The sequence below is a fragment of the Salarias fasciatus genome, chromosome 2, assembly GCF_902148845.1.
Source record: "Salarias fasciatus chromosome 2, fSalaFa1.1, whole genome shotgun sequence".
In the NCBI taxonomy this organism is placed as follows: domain Eukaryota; kingdom Metazoa; phylum Chordata; class Actinopteri; order Blenniiformes; family Blenniidae; genus Salarias; species Salarias fasciatus.
In genome coordinates this window covers 33,289,667-33,309,259 of record NC_043746.1, presented here as the reverse complement: position 1 = coordinate 33,309,259, position 19,593 = coordinate 33,289,667, and the positions used below count along the sequence as shown (strand labels likewise).

Sequence of the window (19,593 nt, the reverse complement as noted above, 5' to 3'; positions counted from 1 at the left end):
CTCTGAATGGGATGTTTTGGCTGATAAAAGTGGCACAACCTCCGCCACCTCCAAGATCTCTGTCTTCCGTATTACAGAGTAGCCATAAATCACAAAGTCTAAAGAGGGCTTCAGCCAAGTTTCTTGCACACAAACAACATCAGGCTTAACCGGAAGTTCCTTAATGAAATGCTTCAGCTCCTGCCCATTGGCCAGTAAACTTCTTGCGTTCCATTGAAGGATGAAAACCATAATAAGAAAAGACAACATTAAGTTTCCTGACTGGACTGATTGTTGAGGTTATCCCTCACTTCTTCCCATGTCAGTCCTCCAAGCCCCAAATGATTAACTGCTGCCTTAACAATAAGCTGAATCTTTTCATTTTTTGACTGTACACCAGCTGTGGTGTTTATTACTCCTGCAATGAATGTAACTAGTGCCTTTTTGTCTATGACAAGGACATTTTGGCTCATGTGGGGAGCTCTCTGAGCCTCAGCAACCCCCTGACTACTGACCAACTTGTTCTGCGCACATTCTTTTGTGATTTTTGCTGCCTCTGCATATGAGATTTTCCTCTCCACTCTCACCTTTTGAATGGTTTGCTCTTGTTTCATCATCACACAGCCAGCATATGCAACACTATGGGCTCCACCACAATTACAGCACTTTGGTTGGACCCCTGTTCCACACTTCCCATACTCGTGGTCCCCCCCACAGCGAGCACATCTCCTCTTGTCTTTACAGTTTTTAGCTATGTGCCCAAACCTCTGGCAGTTGTAGCACCTCAGCGGTTTTGGGACATACGCCCTCACTGGGAAACTTATAAAACCCAAGAAAACTTTCCGAGGTAGAACGTCTTCATCGAAATGGATCAGAATGCTCTCACTGTCCACTTTTACTCCATCTTTTGTGGACTTCATTCGTTCCAAGTGAGCGACTTTGCCTCCTTTAATCTTTGCTTTAAGCTCATCTATCTTCACCGCAACAGCTACTCCCGTGATCACTCCTCTGCACCCACTGCCCCTCTGTGCCCCCACTTGTCCCACACTGTCCACTCTAAACTTGCCTAGTTGTTTTAAATCTACAGCCTTTTTAAGCTGGTCTTCATCAGCACACTGCACAAGCAAATTTCCATCTGGGAGAACCTTTGCTGACACAATATCACCCAGCTTGTTACTTAGCTCAGCTGTCAAAACAAAAGGACTTAGCTTTTTGATGCTAGCTTGTGTTTTTTCACTGAATCGCAACACAACAATCAAGTTGACTGATGCTACTTTAGGTCTGTCAATCATTGAAAACAGGTCAGTATCACCATTACTGTCATTTCTAAACCTCTTGTTAGTGTTCACAAACCTGCTCTCATCTCTCTGCTCACTTGCCTCCATGCTCACTGAATCATCGTCTCCCAAATCGATGGGATCCTCTCCCCCCCAGCTGCCAGCCTCTGACCCACTCACGGTACAGTTGTGCTCAACCGCCTGTAAGGAAGGATAGTCATCCAGATTCAGATTCCCCGCGTTTTTCCGCAAGCCGCTACGCGTTCTGCCAGCCGATGACGCCGCCATCCCGCCTCCTCCGCACCGCCGCCTGACAGCTCCCCCACAACAGTCACGTGAGTCCAGAGTCAGCTCACAGCGACTACCCTGCCGCCCGCTTGTGTCCCGTTTTGTGAACTTTTCTTCCACTCCCATGTTCTCTATTTGTATTTTATAAAGACACTGTTGTCACATTCAGAATCCTAGAAAACTTGAATAAAGAGAAGATCCTCTTACTGGAGTGTGTAGCTTTTGTGTTCAGGGACTAACACCGGATTTAGAAGAACAGCAGAGACCAAGTGAGTTTAAAAAACATTTTGTTTGCAAACTGTATGTGACATGAAACTCTGAGTCAAACCAGCACACTCATACGATTTCATACCAGTATTGACTCATATCTGTGTGTGTGTGTGTGTGTGTCGATTTTTTGTCCTGCAGGATATTCTCATGAAGCAAGACAAATGATGGCAGTTACAATAATATAATATGGTTCATAACATATTTAGAAATGGAGAAGTATGTCCTCATCCAACACGGTGGACAACATGACACATTTGTAGCTCCTATATGTTGATGTTTACAGCAGACTCATGTAAACATGTCTATGCCTATGAGTTTTCATATATTTCAACAGGGCAACTTTCACATGTCTGAGTTTACTTCTACGTGTCTAATAGACAGATATAAGACTCATGGGCATTGTCTATGACTATTGTTATATCTGTCTATATCTGCTTAAATATTTATAAGACTACTTTTGAAAATCTTAGTCTACATATATATGGCTATGTCAAATTATATATGTCTGTTTCTACTTTTATATAAGTCTTTGTCAAGCAACATATGTCTGTATTGTTTGGCCTGTGATTAGTCAATAATATATGTATATATGTCTATATATATATAAATATATATATATATATATATATATATATATATATATATATATATATATATATATATATATATATATATATATATATATATGTGTGTGTGTGTGTGTGTGTGTCTTAACCTGCACATTTTTTTAAACTATTCTTTTTTATTTGGAAATAAAAATTAACAAATAAATATAGGACTGGTTGAGTCAAGGCTTAAACATGAGTGTATCTACGTTTTCATTTGTGTAGTTTTATATGTCATTAGTCAACTTAAATCTTTTTGAATTTACTTGTTAATATCTTTGAGTGTCCTCATATTTCTATGAGTATTATTATGGATCTGAGTCTACCTTTATATGACTATGAGTCTACTTTTACATATCTTTGAGTCTGCTTGCCTCGTGGAGAGTTTCTTTTTCCCACAGTGCACCGCGGCAGCCGCCCTCTATAAAGGCGGCCTCCTCGGCGGCTCCTCCTCTCACTCCGTTAGCCTGCGCCATGGAGCCGTGCCGGCGGTCCTCCTCTCTCCGGTGAGTGGTTACCGGGCTCGTGCCGGTGCAGACGGCTGCCGGGTCCAGCGGTGATTAATCAAAGGGTTAAACGAGAACTCGAACCGTCACAGTGAAGTAGTAGACCCGCTAGCATTTACACTGAGTTGTGCTAACGGCTAGTTAGCGTTAGCGGCTAATGGCTAACACGTTTCTGAATGTGCTGTCAGTTATCTGGTCAAGTGGTGTAGCTAAGCGTGGAGCTATTAGGATCTACGAAAGAAAGATGATTTACCTTTTAATGTCACTTAATTGGTTCATTTATCCTTAAAAAGTTAACTTACAGAGGTTACTGGCTGGACCCACGTGGTTAGTTGGCGCTCACGTGCTGCAGATCTGCCTTATGCATCAGTGTCAGACGGTAACCCGTGTGTTGGTGTTACTGCATGCCTCATCCTAACCCCTGAACAGAGTAAAGAGCCAGCTCCTCTGCTGGTGAACATGAGCTGGGATGAGAGCAGCAGATGGCGGAGCTCGGATCACTGACCTGTTGGATGCACGTTTTGACAACTCTGTACCAACATCATGCTTTTCTTTCAGAGTCGCTGGCTAGATCACTGGACGGACCTGATGGGATAAATCATCTGAACACCAGAGGTGAGCCCTGCGTCCCCCCCCACCCCCCCGGCTCCAGCGCTCAGTCAGCTGACCAGGCGGCGTGTCTGGCTCGGTGTTACAGTGCTGGTAGAGGAAGCTCTGCTCTGGGCCTCGGCGCTGCAGGCTCTGTTTTGGAGCCTGCAGCTGCTGAGCTGTGGCAGAGCGCGGCCCAACGAGAGTGGCCCGTCCTGGTCTGCCAGCAGGACGGGCCTAGTGCAGGGCTGCACACCTCGTCCCACCCGGATCACGTGTGGTCCCGGGCAGCCGCCGTCGAGCATGCTGACGCCTGTGTGCTTGTGTTGCAGGCCGAGCCTCTGAGAAGCTGCTCCGGAGCCGACTGAGCCTCTGAGAAGCTGCTCCGGAGCGACGATGCTGCCGTCAGGCTGAAGGTGAGGTGTGGTCTGTGTGTTTACGCTGCTGCAGTGTGCTGTGATGACTGAACTATATAACACATCATGCAGACAAATGACCGTGGTGAACAGTGCAGCCTGAGCATGGCCGCCGTTCTCCACCACTGACAGGAACAGCGCTGCAGTTTCTGATGTTGGTTTCCTCTGCAGGGCCTGTGTCTGCAGCAGCTCGCCTGTAGGGGGCAGTCACCTGTGGAGTCTCTGGTACGTGCAGCACACACCAGCACATTGCTGAACCCAATCTAGTACTGCCGTGGCAGAGCCGTCATGCTCTGTCGGGGAATCACAGCATTGGGAGAGAAACATTCAGGACTTGGCACAGGTTCAAGTAACGTCCGTTTACCCCAACCTGACTGAAGACCTGAGACATGCTGCTGGAGGCCGGACGGGTTCAGGGCAGAGTCTAACTGATCTCCTGTGTTGACAGTGCCATCCTGCCGTGGAGCTGCGACCACGCCGTCGTCCCGCCTCCATGGATGCTTGTGGTTGTTGGTGCCAGTGCCAGCAGATGATGCTGCATGAGCCAGTGTTATTCTGAACATCACTGAGGTCCAGCAGTCACATTGAGGCCTCCTCTTCAGAGACCTGATGTATGGAGAACAAGTTCAGACCTGACTTATCATGGAAAATCAATAAAAATCATTCAGTGAAAACTCGGTGTTTCCTTCAATGATTTGAATACAAATGGATGCAGCTGTGTGGCTGACGGTGGAGATGACTCCTGCTGATCACATGAACAGTAAAATGTCTGGGGTTCAGTCAAAGCTCTGATAACTTTAAAGCTTTACAACTCCGGTGTTCTGATCTGTGAAGGCATGATAAACATTTCTGAAGCCAGACTGTCCAGGGATGGAGGCTTCTGACCCTGAAGGTCAGAGCCACAGTCGGGCTGATCTGGGGTGGAGGAGGTTGGGGAGCTCATGAGCCAGTGGAGGTTCTACGCCGGTTTGGAGGAGTCGGGATCTGTGCCGCGTTCTGGATGGATTTGAGCAGGAGGTGATGGTGTGGCGGTATGCTCTCTAATCCGAGTTTACAAACTGAAGATTAATTTTATAGTAATGCATCCCACCTGCACTAAAAGCTCATGTAGATGTAGAACAAAATGTTCTGTGTGTGTCAACGGGTTCTTCAGGATTCTGATTTTCCCTCGAGTTCAGCATGTAGCAGTTTCTCTCAAAGTGAGGAGACACAACCAGCTCACCCAGGCTTCGGTTTGTGAACATGGACTGAAGTATGCTGATTGGCCCCAAACGGAAAAAAATCCATCCCTGTTGGATCTTAAGTTGCTGCAGATCACAGCAGGGCTCAGCTCCTGTCCAGGTAACGGGGTGGAGGTGTTGGAGCTCATCGCTCCATCAGAGGCTGTCAGCTGATCATGTGATGGCATTTCCCACCCAGTGGAGCAGTTTGACTTCTTTAATTTTTGAGGCTGAAGGTTGGAAGAAGTGAAGGATGACTTTAAAAACTTCAGTTTGACGTTCAGTGACTTCCCGTCTGTTTCCCAGTCTCTTCTCTACTGTCCTCGCTCTGGCTCCAGCTGGAGGAACCAGATCCTCAGTATGGCGGTCTGGGACTCATTCCTGGAGTTTCTCTTTATTTACACTTCTTTCTGAACAGTACAGTCCATTGACACACAGGGCACATGTTCAACATAGTTTATTGTTGTATAACTTGGATACAGGGCAAATTGCTGTCCAGCAACGTTCCTATCACCCATGTTCTACTTTTCCATCTATACACACATGCATCCTGCTCACTCAACTGGAAATCAAGGCTGGGAAATTATTCAAGTTTGAAAATCATTGAATCGATTTTTACAAAGAAAAGTCTAATTGGCGAGCCTGTTTGTGACGGCTACATGTCCACCAGACAGACTCCATCCAGTTCCTAACCCGAACCCAGTTTCCAGGGAGAGGCCGTCAGAGCTTTTCACAGGTTGTTTTCAGTTCGTCAGAGAGCCGTTTCAATGCAAACAGACCCCAAAAACACGTCGGAGGTTTCCTGTCGTGACTAGTGGTGGAGTAGGCGGAGCCTAAGTCCATCTGACGTTCCATCCGGTAGAAGAAAGCCGTATGTTCACGTTGTTTGGTTAGAAGGAATGAGACTTGACTCAGATGGAGCCATTTCAGTCCTTCCTAGCAGGATCTCTGGGTCCTGGCTCCAGAATGACCCCGACGCTCTCATTCCCCCGCCGGGCGCCAGCTGATTCCGGATGAGGCCGGACCGGGGTCACCAGGTCAGCTCTGACACAGACGCACCGAGGAAGCGGCGCGGAAAGCGAAGCCCGGGTACAGCGGCTGGGTGAAGGCGGCGTGGAAGGTGTGGAGGTGGATCAGGTCTCGGCAGGTCACCTTGTAGAAGGACACGGTGCCGCCGCTCCAGTCCAGGAACACCGCCACCCTGCTGGGCAGGCTCTGCGGGAGGAAGTACATGGTCTTGGCCCGGTCGTCGTGCCACGCCGAGACGAAGTCCGCGGCGGCGAACAGAGCCCAGGAGTCCGGGTTCCTCCCCATGCGGCACTCGTTGCCGTCTCCTCTCCGGGCCATGTCGCCGTAGAACACGGCGACGGCCAGCCAGCCCTCCCGCTCCACCTCCCAGTAGCAGCGGCCCGTCAGGCCCTGGCTGCACGCCACGGCGTAGAGCGGCTGGAAGCGCAGGGCGTGCTCCGGGTACGGCTGCCTCTCGCTCACCACCGCCGCCTCCCTGCGGTCCTCCGACAGGAGCACGAAGTTGTTGGCGGTGTTCGGGTCCAGACTGAGTTCACAGTGTTATGGCAATTTTATTTAATAAAGGGCTTCCGCCGGTGAGTTCGTTTTGGTATCTTTTATTATGCTGTACAGCAGGAGAAGTCACGCAGTCAACAGAGTAACAGAGTGAGTTCTGCCCTCGCAGGGGCGTGCAAGCCTCTAATAACTATCTGCTACGTTCACTCCCAGGGGCCTTGACTGCACCCAGCCGCAGGCTGGACACAGGAAGACTCCCACGAGTGCCGCAGCTGCTACGCTAAGATTATCAGGAAAAGTAAATTCTAGACAAAGCATTCATGGTTCCCCACACATCTGAGTGTGTGAGCTACGGTTGTTTACAAAAATACCTCTGCGAGCACTACAAGTGAGAAAAAGCATGCATACATGAGAAATTTCCATTACATTCCCCCCTTTTGATTAAATCAACCACGGTTTAATCAACTTCAACACATGGGAGATGCCAACAGACACCCCACATCAGTCAATCAACCCCAAATCATCAGCATCATCATCATCAGAATCATCAGAAAGGTGAGCGAACAAGGACGCAAACAGTTCAGTGGAATGAAGCAAAGTATAATGAGCCAAAGTAGCTGTGAACATGCGAGCAACCAGACAACGGACCAGGGGAATAATGCAGCAGGAGAAAACCCCCAGAATCGACAGGAAAATAGCAAGCATGCCAGCAACCTTAGTAAGCCAAGCTCGCCAGCTGCCCTCAGTCAGCCATCCCAGAAGTCCCATCCAGACAAGGGGACACCCGTTTCCTGAGAGCTCAATTCAGCAAGCAGAGAAGACAGCTGAGTGTCTACGTTAGTCATGTTCTCTGAGATGTCAGGAACCCAGGAGCAGTGCTGATCACCTATGAGAGGGCAAACCCCACTTTCTTTTCAAGAAGGAGGTCCAGGGCCACTCTGTTCAGCAGGCCCAGGACACACAGCCTTCCGCTCCTCCATGAGGAGGTCAAATCCATCAGTAACAAGACTAGTGAGGCTCTCATGCTGGTTATGAATGGTGCCATGCTAAGGGAAGACACCTCCTTAGAATGCTGCTGAAAAGGAGAGGGAAAGTGTGAGGGGAAGACTAAGGCTAAGGCTAAGGGTTAGAGTGAGAACCAAGGATGTTGCAGCTTTGTGCCAGTGCTATTCCTGCCTGCATGCAGAAATGTGTAGAGAGAATCCTGGAGAGGAACAGGAACAAGGAACAAGGAATGGTAAAGTGTTAGCGGAGGCAGCATAAGTCTTAAAAGCACAAACAGTACAGTTGGCATCATGTGACTCTGGAGCTACCGCCGGGGCAGCTCTCCGCCACAGGCTGTCCTGGAGTCCTGTGAGGTCCACCATACGTCTGCAACGAAGCAGGGGGGCCACTGCGGTTTGGGCAGCAGCACCCTCAGGAGCAGGAACATCTTCACCGTTGCCTGGTGGAGGGTGGACTACCTCACACAGGAGCTGATCTCAGGGATTATTCTGCCCTGTGGCTGGGAGATCAGCTGTTGGAGTCAGGGTGGTGCTGGGAAAGGCTTACAGTGACTCGCCTGGCTCCAGGTAGCTCGCTTTGCTACCTTAAAAGCAGCATGAGTCCAGCAGGACCTGGACATGGCCACTGCCTGGCCTTCCAGTGTTTCCTGCAGAAGTCCTTCACCAGGATCCAGTCACCTGGGTTCAGCCAGCGAAGAGTGGAGAGGCCCTCCAGCCAGGAGGGGAAGGGCCCTGTGATGGTCTGTCTGATCTGAAACAGAGTCAGCTCCACAAAGTCCACCATCAGGTGGTCACAGGGTACTCAGGTGGCGGTGAGCAGCATTCCCCATGGCGTTCTCCTCGCCTTGCCTTGTGAGCTGCATACACCAAACACTCTATAGTGCTGTTCTGCCACCACTGAGAACTTCCCAGAAAACCACAATGATGTAACCTGGTGGGAATGATAAGGCCTGATGTACCATTCCCCCCTCAGAACCACCATGTACACCAAGAATATATCACATCAGAATGGGTTAGTCTGTTAATCGAAGCTCCGAGCGAGAAAAAAAAACTGTCCTCATTCCCCAGAAAGTTGGTGAGAGTGTAAAGGAGGGGCTGAGCAGTCTGAAGAGACAGCTCCATGAAAACAACCTCAAACACAAGCTGCATGTTATCAGCATGCCCTTCAACGCCGTCCATTCCCCCGGCGTGAATCCCAAACAACCTGAGCCTGGCAGTCAAAACAGCGCATCGTGAAGCAAGCTGCTAATATAGAAGGAACATTATCATTTTACCAGAACTATCAGAACCATAACATCACAGTTTGTTCAATATCAGAAACAACGAAATGACAGGTCGAGACAGAAAAGTGAAGAGAGACTGCAGGGCCTGGGACGCTTCCAGTGCATCTGGAGTCCAGGAAACCTGCAAACATGCAGTCAGAGACCTAATGGGAGCAATAAAATCAAAATCATTTGGAATAAACTGTCGACAGCAGGAATACATTCCCAGGAAAGAGACAACCTGTTTCCTGGTGAGCGGATTTGGTGTGAAATCAGGTGTATCATATGGACCGTCCGTCTCAACTAAACACCTTCAGCAGTTATTCACGCCATAACACATCCAATACCTGTAACCGCTGTCATCATCCAGGACGTGTCAATGTGACACTTGGCCTCAGTGTTACTCAGCAAGGTTTAGCTGAGCTACATAATCTTTGTTCAGTCCACAAATATTCCAGCTAAAACAGATGGAGGTGGAAGTTCCATCTGTGTCAGTGGATCTTGAAACTGACATTTGATTGAGGGTTCTTGTAGCCAATCATAAACAAACCTTCACTTAAAGGTCTAATACATGATTTTCTCGAAAAGACGAAGCCCCAAGTCTGTTACTCACTTTTTGAACAACGCCATGCGCCAGACCATCCGCCCGGCTCTCCTGCTTCTCCCAGGAAACGCGGAAGTGTACGAGCGCGATCTCCTCTTCTCCGGCGTGCACGGCTCTGTTTACAGTTTCTGCGATCCGCCTCGCTCATAAATAAAGCTTTTTTCCCGAAACAGTTACAGTTTCATTATGTCAGACTCGCCATCGGTCAGTACTAGCTCAGAAGCTCACCGGCTACATAAACACTCTGAATGCGCATGCGGAAAAGGGAGAAGCTGATGTATTATACCTTTAAATAAGTTCTCTTGTGTGTTTAGCATTGGTATATTTTCTCCATAATACGTACAGATAAACATAAAGTTCACAATATTAAAGCATGACATCTTAAATAATTTCACTAAGACGATGAGCCTCACAGTCTGTGGTCAGAGCCACAGTGCTGTGGGGGGAGAAGTGACCCATAAGGGAGGCAGCCTGCTGCCTCTTCTGTCTCCCTTTATCAGGATTGATCAGTTCTGTTGACCCACTAATATTTCTCCCTTGAGAGTGACGAGACACAATCATCACCATTTGAAAGTTGATAAAATAACTTTGGGAATTCCAATTACCTCTCTTTTTCTCTGTCTGTGTGGTTTTGTAAGTGTCCGTGTGTGTGTGTGTGTGTGTTCATGCTCTGACCTCGGCGATCAGCCAGCAGTCGACATGTCGTCATCACGTCGGAAGTTTCCACGTTCGTAGTCAAAACCCCATCGCCTCCACAACCTCCTCAACCGCCAGCCGCCCCGCCTCCAGCCTCTGGAGCAGCTCCCTCCATTATTGTGTCCACTGCTTCCACAGCCACAACAGTTTCTCCTTCTCTCCTGCATTAAAAAAAGTCTCAGCAGAAAGAGAAGAACAGAATCACCACATGTCCTCACAGGCTCAGGAAAAAACAATTTCTCCCTAAATCTGTGTCAATCTGAGTCCCTCTAGTTGTGTGTGTGTGTGTCTGTACTTCCCGCTGCTGTGAAGCTGCTCCCCTCAGGTCAGTGTGGTGCGGCTGGCAATGGAGGATCGGGATTGTGGATCGGAGCGATGGGGGTACCTGCAGGAATTTTCTAACAAAACAAACAAATGCTTCCCAGACAGAAAACAAAACAAAAACACCTTAGTATATTATTTTGTACTAAACTATCTGATCGGTGCATCTTCAACCCCACATCATCAGCTCACTAGGCTGTGTGTGTGATGCTGTCTCTCAGGCCTCTGCAATTGTTTTATATTCAACTGTCCTCAGCTCCTCAGCTGATAAAGATGCAGCTACTGAATGAACTGTTTGTTTTACAGTTCGTTTTGGAGGGTCTGGAATAAAAAAAACCCTCTCAAGATTAAATTAATAAGGTTTTACATTCTGATCCTAACAAAGTGAACTTTTGTTCCGTTTGTTCTTGAAAACACAATTTGCATACGTGGTTATTCGAGCATGCTCATTGGAACATGTACTTCAGCGGAGGTCTTACGATATGCTGAGAGAGATGGCGAATATTGGAGGGTTGGATCAGCAGTCGGCTGAAATCACGCGTTGTCGCACGAACCGTCCCAAATCATTCCATTGCCCATCGCGGGATTTGGCAAGGGAACTTTGGAAATATTTGTGAGAACCTGAAACATTAAACAAAGACATCTGGACAGTAGACAGACATACAGATGCTGCGCATTGAGTCCTGTTAAAAAAACGTTGATATAGTCAAATCACTGTCAAAGTCCTGGAAAAAAACATTGTTCATAGTCAACATCACGTCCTGTATGCACAGTGCATATAATATGCACTGGGGTTTGTCTGAAGTTTTAAATTTGCGGTTGATGTGAGCACCATCTCCAGTTTGATCATCGACTGTCTGTCAATCAGAGTCATCGGGCGAAGTTTAGACAATAAGAACATGTCGCATCTCAGTGGACATGGAAAGCTTTCTTCTATTACCAGGAGTCAACATCCAATTCACCGTCCCAGAATCAACCAAGTCTATAAAAATAAACTAAAATAAAAATCCCACAGGTTTCCGTGTTATCTTGAGCGTGAGCATGGGAAACCTCAGATGTACATCAGTAATTGTGCATGAAATACAATTAATCAATGTGTTGTTTTTTTGTATTCTTTTCAAGCTCTGCTACTCTATCCTGACCCTGTGCAAGCTGTGTGTCAGTGCAAAGCGCTTCTTCATTGCGGTTAGCGGGTTGTGTGTTATTTTGCGTACGTCACCCATGCCATCAGTGCGTGGTGATTTCATCTTCTCAGTCAGAATTTCCTCCGTCAGTTGGATAAGAATTCAACGTGACCCGGTGTCCCCCCTTCTTGTGCTCCTCTGCCTGGTTCTCCACACCATCGTCCATGTCCACAGTTCTTATGTGGGCAGTCACGGACCCAGTGTCCAGTCTGTCCACCAGCCTCACCCTGGCGTCCTCCGTCCCCGTCAGGGTGGTTCATGTAGCTTGAGCCCTGAGGAGAGTTGCTTCGGAAGAACCATGAATGAAGTTGTGCTGTTGACTCGGTTTTTACTTCCATCGTTCATCCAGGAGGTGGTGCTTTCCAGCGCCGATGTGTTGGGAGTGTCTGACAGACCAGACCACTCCTTCAGTAGGAAGCCGATGCAGAGGTGGAGTTCGACACGTCAGAGAGGGTGGGAGTAGAGTAGAGCAGAGGCCATGGTGGTTGGATGGATCTTTGAAGGGGAGGAGTCCAGTCACTTTCCTCACACATCCGACGTCCAGTACGAATCAACCTCGAAAGAGAGCAGATGGCACGGAGACACATGTATCTGTAGTAAAACCCTTTCATGTCCCTCATGATGTTTTCTCTCCCTGTTCTCTCCCTAAGCGGATGTCCCTCTGCTTTCTACCTCTGCTTCCAGCTTCACTCATCAAAAGTGACTTCTCAATCTTCTTTTTATCCCTGGTTTTCCTGTTTCCCGGTAAACATTTTAGCAGAACCAGTCACTGTCTCATGCTCAAACTTCCCCCCTTTGGGGAACCCAAACCATTCACTCAATTCTCTCACACGTCCCACACACTCGGGCCCATACTTTCCTGACATGTCATTACATATTGGGGTGTCTGGAGGACTCTTCTCTTTAACAGATCTGTTACCCATTTTCAATTGGACGTCTCCAACGGCCTTTTCGCCTCTACGGTCCCAGCCCAGACCCGGGGGTGCAAAAGTGCTAAAAAACCCTCTCCAATCTCTCTCCCAAACACTAAACACTCTGGGAGGATTGAAGTTTTATGCTGTGTATTATAGTGACCGGCACTACATCAGTCACTCGCCCTCCAACCAGTCCAATATGGAAAGAACTCACCGGGTGCTTGTAGGAGTTTCCCCGCAAAGGAGGGAAACCAGTTCGTGGATCCTAGCGGTGGTCCGGACGGTAGGCTCAGACCCGGTCCCCATAGAGTCCGTCAATGGCGGCGGGGCTGCAGCAATTTGTCCGCAGGATGGCCAATCACCAGGTCTCTGTCCTCCGCCGGATTCCACTCGTAGGATCCTGTTCGTGACGCCAACTGTTATGGCAATTTTATTTAATAAAGGGCTTCCGCCGGTGAGTTCGTTTTGGTATCTTTTATTATGCTGTACAGCAGGAGAAGTCACGCAGTCAACAGAGTAACAGAGTGAGTTCTGCCCTCGCAGGGGCGTGCAAGCCTCTAATAACTATCTGCTACGTTCACTCCCAGGGGCCTTGACTGCACCCAGCCGCAGGCTGGACACAGGAAGACTCCCACGAGTGCCGCAGCTGCTACGCTAAGATTATCAGGAAAAGTAAATTCTAGACAAAGCATTCATGGTTCCCCACACATCTGAGTGTGTGAGCTACGGTTGTTTACAAAAATACCTCTGCGAGCACTACAAGTGAGAAAAAGCATGCATACATGAGAAATTTCCATTACAACAGGCATCTGGAAGGACAGACCAAGACCAGGACCCCGTTGTGTTACTCCAGTCCCTGATACAGCCTGGCTTTCAGAGTTCGAACTTACACTTCTTCAGGCCGGGTTCTAACCACCGTTCTCCTGCATGATCCACCCTGGAAACACACACACACACACACACACACACACACACACACACACACACACACACACACACACACACACACACACACACACACACACACACACTCAGATTGTGAGTCTGGAGCATGGAAATGGCTGAAAACCTGTAAACTGTTGTGGTCATGTTGTGCCACTAGTTGCCGCTGTTGGCTGCTTTTGTAAGGAAACCACACACATGGGTGCAGAGTATTATAAACATGGCGATACACAGACATTGATAGACCGTGATGGGCATGAACAGCTGCAGCATTTCAGAAAAGCTGCATTTTCAAAATGCTCCACCTGGAGAGCCGAGTTCAAAATGATGCATTTTCAGAGGTCTTGAGCTCCGGTGCCAAAAATTCAATGACAATTTTGTGTTTTTACTCATAAAAAGATGATAGAATGCGACCCGTGGGCACACCCGGTGGCACAATGTGGAATTACAAAACACTGATGGAGATGCTTTTTCTACTCTCATGACTGGAAGGTCACTTCTAAACAAAGTGACGTACTGAGTCTTTGTAATACTGAAAAGTTCTGGGGCGAACCAGTCCCCAGTTTAGCTTTTGATGTGACCGCTCAAGAAAAAAAAAAAAAAAAAACCAATAAAAAAATGGACAGACCGTAGGTTTCTGTCTGGGTTCATATCAACTCTCTACACTCACTGTAGTTAGAAGAAAATCTTGTCAGGAAGGATAGAATGTCACTTGCATAATAAAGGTGACAATCAGGTAATAGAGGTGTGACTAATAGTCTGACCAGACACAACTATGTAGCTGTGGTTGAAAATGTACACAAGATTCAGATGTGTTTGGATTGAAACTATTGAATCTGGAGGATCCTGGTTCGTCTTCTCCACTCTGGTGTCAGTGCGGGGCATGTACCTCTCAGAAACTAGAACAGGTGTTTCTGACCATTCCCAAAGTTCTGCAGTGAGTATGACGACAAAGACAGCCAGGCTGGAGTCTCCTGTCCAGCCTGTCCAGGTCTCTGGTTCAGCCCAGCCATACCTGAGGGTGTCCAGTCTCCACTGGGGGTCCTGGAGACCAGCAGACAGCAGCTGGACCCCCAGCTCTCCTGGATGGTTGTAGCTCAGGTCCAGTTCTCTCAGATGTGACGGGTTAGCGCTCAGGGCGGAGGCTAAGTGTTCACACCCCCGATACGTTATCAAGCAGCCAGAAAGCCTGCAAACACAAAGAGGAAATTTCATTTTTAATTTATGTGCTCTCACCTCTATGATTACAGTAACCTTGTTGAAAAGCACGGAATCATCCATCCTTTCATCTCTTGCCTCCTCCAGAACATGGAGGAGACCCAGAGACCCAGCCTGTTCTCACACCACGGCCTGCTGGATGACTGACATTTTCTCCTCTGTTTACAGTAATCTGGTCGTTTGCAGCCATAGGAGGGCAAGAAGGCCTTAGAAGTGCAAGATATAAGAGACCTTACTGATCTCCCCGAATGACTTCTCTGCATTTAATCTAGAGAGACTGAGAGGAGGACCCTCTGTAAGCCTCACACCCAGCACCGGCACGCTCCCTGCTTGATGCACTGGTTCTACAGATGTCTTGACTTTCCCTGTTCTGTGTTGCTCGCATCCTACCGAGGAGCCCTCCTCCTGTCGTCACAGCCTCCAGTTTCTGTTTCTCCGTCAGGCAGCAGACGCCTGGGGAGCCGGCGCTGGCCTCTCACGTCAGAGTGTGACTGAGCCCAATGGTATTTGGATGTTCTCTTTACGACCATGTGGGTGATTTGTTCAGGACTCCAGCTCCCTATGAACCTACAGCCTGTATCAGTGTGATCTGAGTGTTGCTGTAACGAACAGTGTGTATGTGGGGCCCTCACCAGCCTGACCGGTTCACCCTGCTTCGTACCCAGTGTCCTCTGTCCCAGCACAACAGAGCTGAGGCTTAGTTTGTTCCCTCATTATTTCTGTGCATGGAAAAGATGGCGGCTGAAACCTGAGAATCTCCAGTTTGCAGTGTGGACTCTTCAGTCCCTCAGCGAGCAGCTGGACTCCTGAATCCTGCAGATCGTTGTTACTCAGGTCCAGCTCCGTCAGACAGGATGACCCAGAGCTCAGAACTGTGACCAGAAGTTCGCAGCTTCTCGATCCCAGGTTACAGGCACTCAGTCTGAAGCAAAGACACAGAGAGGAAGTGAACATTCCTACAGTCGCACCGCCTTCTGTTTGAGGGGTGACCGTTTGTTGAAAGCATACATACAGAGACTTCTGTGAAGCTTTGATCACCGGCAGCAGGTGGAGAAAAGCCTCTTCTGTAGCACAGTACTTCTTCAGGTCAAACTCTTCAAGGCATTCTCCTGACGAGAGTAAAATGAAGACGAGAGCCGACCACTGAGCATGAGATAGCTCCTCTGTGGAGAGTCTGTCGGAGTTGAGGAAATGCTGGATCTGCTCTACGAGGGAGTGGTCCTTCAGCTCACTCAGACAGTAGAACAGGTTGATGCTTTTCTCTGGAGAAGGATTCTGCTTGATTTTGTCCTTGATGTACCTTGCTGTTTCCTGGCAGTCTCTGGAGCGACTTCCTGTCTGCGGCAGCAGACCTCGAAGGAGACGTTGGTTGGATTCCAGTGAGAGACCGAGGAGAAACCGAAGGAACAAGTCAAGGTGTCCGTTTGGACTCTGCAGAGCCTTGTCCACAGCAGTCTCATAGAAGAGATTGGTACTGCACTGGTCAGGTGTTTGGAGGACCAGTTCCTCCTCTGCCACAAGGACTCTGCCGGAGCTGGAGAATATCAAGTCCACATAGACGGCAGCCAGGAACTCCTGGACGCTCAGGTGGACGAAGCAGAAGACCTTGTCGTGGTGCAGCGCTGCTTCCTCTTTAAAGATCTGTGTGAACACTCCTGAGTACACCACCGCCGCCACCATGTCAATGCCACATTCTGTCAGATCGGACTCATAAAAGATCAGGTTGCCTTTTTGCAGGTGCTCAAACGCCAGTTTTCCCAGAGACACGATCATCTCGCTCAGGTTGGGACTCCAGTGTGGATCCATCACATCTCCTCCATGGTACTTCACATTGCTGACTTTGGCGTGAACCACCAGGAAATGGATGTACATCTGAGTCAGGGTCTTGGGCAGCTCTCCTCCCTCTCTGCTCCTCAGCACCTCGTCCAGAACTGTAGCAGTGATCCAGCAGAAGACCGGGATGTGGCACATGATGTGGAGGCTCTGTGATCTCCTGATGTGGGAGATGATGCTGCTGGCCTGCTCCTCCTCTCTGAACCTCCTCCTGAAGTACTCCTCCTTCTGGGGGTCGGTGAACCCTCGGACCTCCGTCACCCTGTGGACGCAGTCAGCAGGGATCTGATTGGCTGCTGCAGGCCGTGTGGTGATCCAGAGGTGAGCAGAGGGAAGCAGTCGCCCCCTGATGAGGTTCGTCAGCAGCACCTGCACTGCAGTGGACTCAGTGACATCCGTCAGGATCTCAGAGCTGTGGAAGTCCAGAGGGAGTCGACACTCATCCAGACCGTCCAAGATGAAGACCACTTCAAAGTCCTCGAACTTACAGATTCCTGCTTCTTTGATTTCTGCAAAAAAGTAATGGACAAGTCCCACCAAGCTGAACTGCTTCTTTCTCAGCACATTAAGCTCTCTGAAGGTAAAAGGGAAGATGAAGTGGACGTCCTGGTTGGCTTTGTCCTCAGCCCAGTCCAGAGTGAACTTCTGAGTGAGGACAGTCTTGCCAATGCCGGCCACTCCCTTCGTCAGCACGGTTCTGACTGGACGATGGCTTTCAGACTTGAAGATGTCATCACATGTGATAGCCGTCTCCGATCTCGCCGGCGTCCTGTTGGCCGCCTCAATGATTCTGACCTCATGTTCATCACCGAGCTCCGAGGCCGCTCGCTTCGTGATGTACAGCTCCGTGAAAACGTCATTCAGCAGCATCGGTTTTCCCGCCTTGGCAATCCCCTCAAACAAATACTGAAACCGCCTCTTCGCATCAACTTTGAGCTTCTTCTGGCATGCAGTAGGATGTTCTGATGGAAGACAACAAAAATATTGACCAGGGGATTTTTACATGATTGCAGAGAAATATTCTGCAAACAACCTCAGTATACAAGAGTTAGGACAATAAGCAAAGAGTCACATCTGAAAGCTGCAGACCGACATGTGTCAGACTGTCCTGTGAATATAATGACCAACAATTCAAAATGTTCAGCTAAGTTCGTAAATCTTTTTTCTTAGGGTTATTATTATTTTCAAGCTGAAAGCCTCATACTGGTCTGCAGCAAGTCAGCCAGCCCGTCCTCCTTCATCCTCCGCAGGAAGTCCAGTGTGAGCCTGAAGAAAGCCTCGCTGCTGCTCCGTCTGTGCTCCTCCTCCGCCTCATCGCTGCTCACGGTCTCAGATTTTTCACAACCGTTTGCTTCCTCTGGCCTGAGAATAGTCTTGAACCTCTTCAGCTCACATTTCACAAAACAGATGATGTTCTCTTCAAGCGCCTGGAAAGAAGGTAGTTCCTCAGGATGTTATTCATGGCCAATTGAGCGTGATATCAGTATGATGAAGCCTAAAGATATCTGTCTTAGAGTACAGTGAGAAATTACTCTTTATTAAAGCACAACCATTTATTGTCCATCTCCATTCAGTTATTAAACCCGACCCGTTTGTGTTCAGTGTTCATGGATTGAGTGTGATATCTTTATATGTGACGTCTGATCAGGTTTCCTGGGGCGTAGAAAGTCTTGTTAAACCATAGATTTGATTCAATGAAAAATTGCTGACATGTACACACCAAAAATGTGGAGTCCAGGTCTTTCTGCTGACGCTTGTCAGACTGACCGGCGGACGCCTCTGAACTCTGCTCAGATCTGCAGAGACAAAGCAAAACGTGTCATTTCCATCAGTCCATCTATGCACAAACAACGGTCCTTTTTACAGACAAAAACCAACAATTCCGCAAGAACAAGTACAGGAGACGAGGATGGGGAGCTGAACAGGGAACTGAGTATTCAGCAGGCTGAAGCGGTGCATTGTGGGAGCATGGCTGCAGTCAGAGTGTGCTCCTGCTCACCTGTGCTCACAAGGTTCTCCATTGAATGCGATTGGAGGTTCTCTGGACTGGCGGCTCGTCACAGAGACGCCGCTGGGTTCAGGAGATCCTGGTCTGTCCCGGTCCATCCTGTGAACAGACACCAAGTGAGAGAGAACCTCATCCTGGTCCTCCTGGTTTGGATTCAGACCTTAAAGCTCCTGCTGTGTTGTTGGTGAAAAGAGGATAAACACAGCAAAAAGTTGTTGATTGTGGTTCAGAATGCATTCAGTTAATTAATTTAACACTTTAACCTGAAGTAGAAGAGACAGTGGAAAGAGAAGCTCTGTTTTAACAGAAAGAAGCCTGTAGAACCAGACTCAGAGGAGACTTCCTGCAGAACCAGACTCAGAGGAGACTTTCTGTAGAACCAGACTCAGAGGAGACTTCCTGCAGAACCAGACTCAAAGGAGACTTCCTGCAGAACCAGACTCAGAGGAGACTTCCTGCAGAACCAGACTCAGAGGAGACTTCCTGCAGAACCAGACTCAGAGGAGACTTCCTGCAGAACCAGACTCAGAGGAGACTTCCTGCAGAACCAGACCCAGAGGAGACTTCCTGTAGAACCAGACCCAGAGGAGACTTCCTGTAGAACCAGAGAAACTCACGGACACGCAATTTCAGTTTTCCCCCAAGATCATATCGGATCAGTTGTGATGAGTGAGTCCCTGAACACACACTAAGCATGCCGGTTCTGATGAGGGTCTGATCAGTGTGTGTTTCAGAACCTCTCCCAGTGAGGCAGATTTGCTGTTGTCCTTCACCATGTTGATAATGATGAACCCCACAAGGCAGAGCTCAAAGCTGTAGGACCACCGGACTGGTGGAAGACTTCACTGTCCCACTGCACCAGACCGGACTCCAGCCCTGCTGGGCTGTTCTGGAGGACGTTTTAAACGTGAGCGCATTAAATCCTGACTTATTG

General features: G+C 48.6%; 1 protein-coding gene, 1 long non-coding RNA gene and 1 other non-coding gene across 5 annotated transcripts in view; 2 read left to right on the top strand and 1 right to left on the bottom strand.

Moving 5' to 3' along the window:
- Window positions 1–2,817: 2,817 nt before the first annotated feature.
- On the top strand, window positions 2,818–4,603 carry LOC115398430 (uncharacterized). Its single transcript, XR_003932570.1, has 5 exons — window positions 2,818–2,925; window positions 3,484–3,540; window positions 3,846–3,929; window positions 4,101–4,154; window positions 4,378–4,603. It is a non-coding gene; the product is annotated as an uncharacterized LOC115398430 (long non-coding RNA).
- Window positions 3,573–3,770, top strand: LOC115407861 (small nucleolar RNA SNORA74). The gene has a single exon (XR_003933713.1). It is a non-coding gene; the product is annotated as a small nucleolar RNA SNORA74 (small nucleolar RNA).
- Window positions 4,604–5,597: 994 nt separating the features above from the next.
- LOC115398380 (protein NLRC3-like) overlaps window positions 5,598–19,593 on the bottom strand; it is a 15,697-nt gene continuing 1,701 nt past the window's right edge. For 2 of the 3 annotated variants that reach the window (XM_030105119.1, XM_030105110.1), the window contains exons 4-11: window positions 18,651–18,758; window positions 18,372–18,447; window positions 17,856–18,078; window positions 15,567–17,613; window positions 14,616–14,789; window positions 13,549–13,595; window positions 13,464–13,467; window positions 5,598–6,716 (exon numbers count right to left, since the gene is read on the bottom strand). In XM_030105119.1, the coding sequence (XP_029960979.1) occupies window positions 6,188–6,716; window positions 13,464–13,467; window positions 13,549–13,595; window positions 14,616–14,789; window positions 15,567–17,613; window positions 17,856–18,078; window positions 18,372–18,447; window positions 18,651–18,758 (3,208 nt within the window). In that variant the 3' untranslated portion in view covers window positions 5,598–6,187. The remainder of the gene's footprint in view (window positions 6,717–13,463; window positions 13,468–13,548; window positions 13,596–14,615; window positions 14,790–15,566; window positions 17,614–17,855; window positions 18,079–18,371; window positions 18,448–18,650; window positions 18,759–19,593) is intronic. The other variant, XM_030105128.1, reaches the window with a different exon arrangement.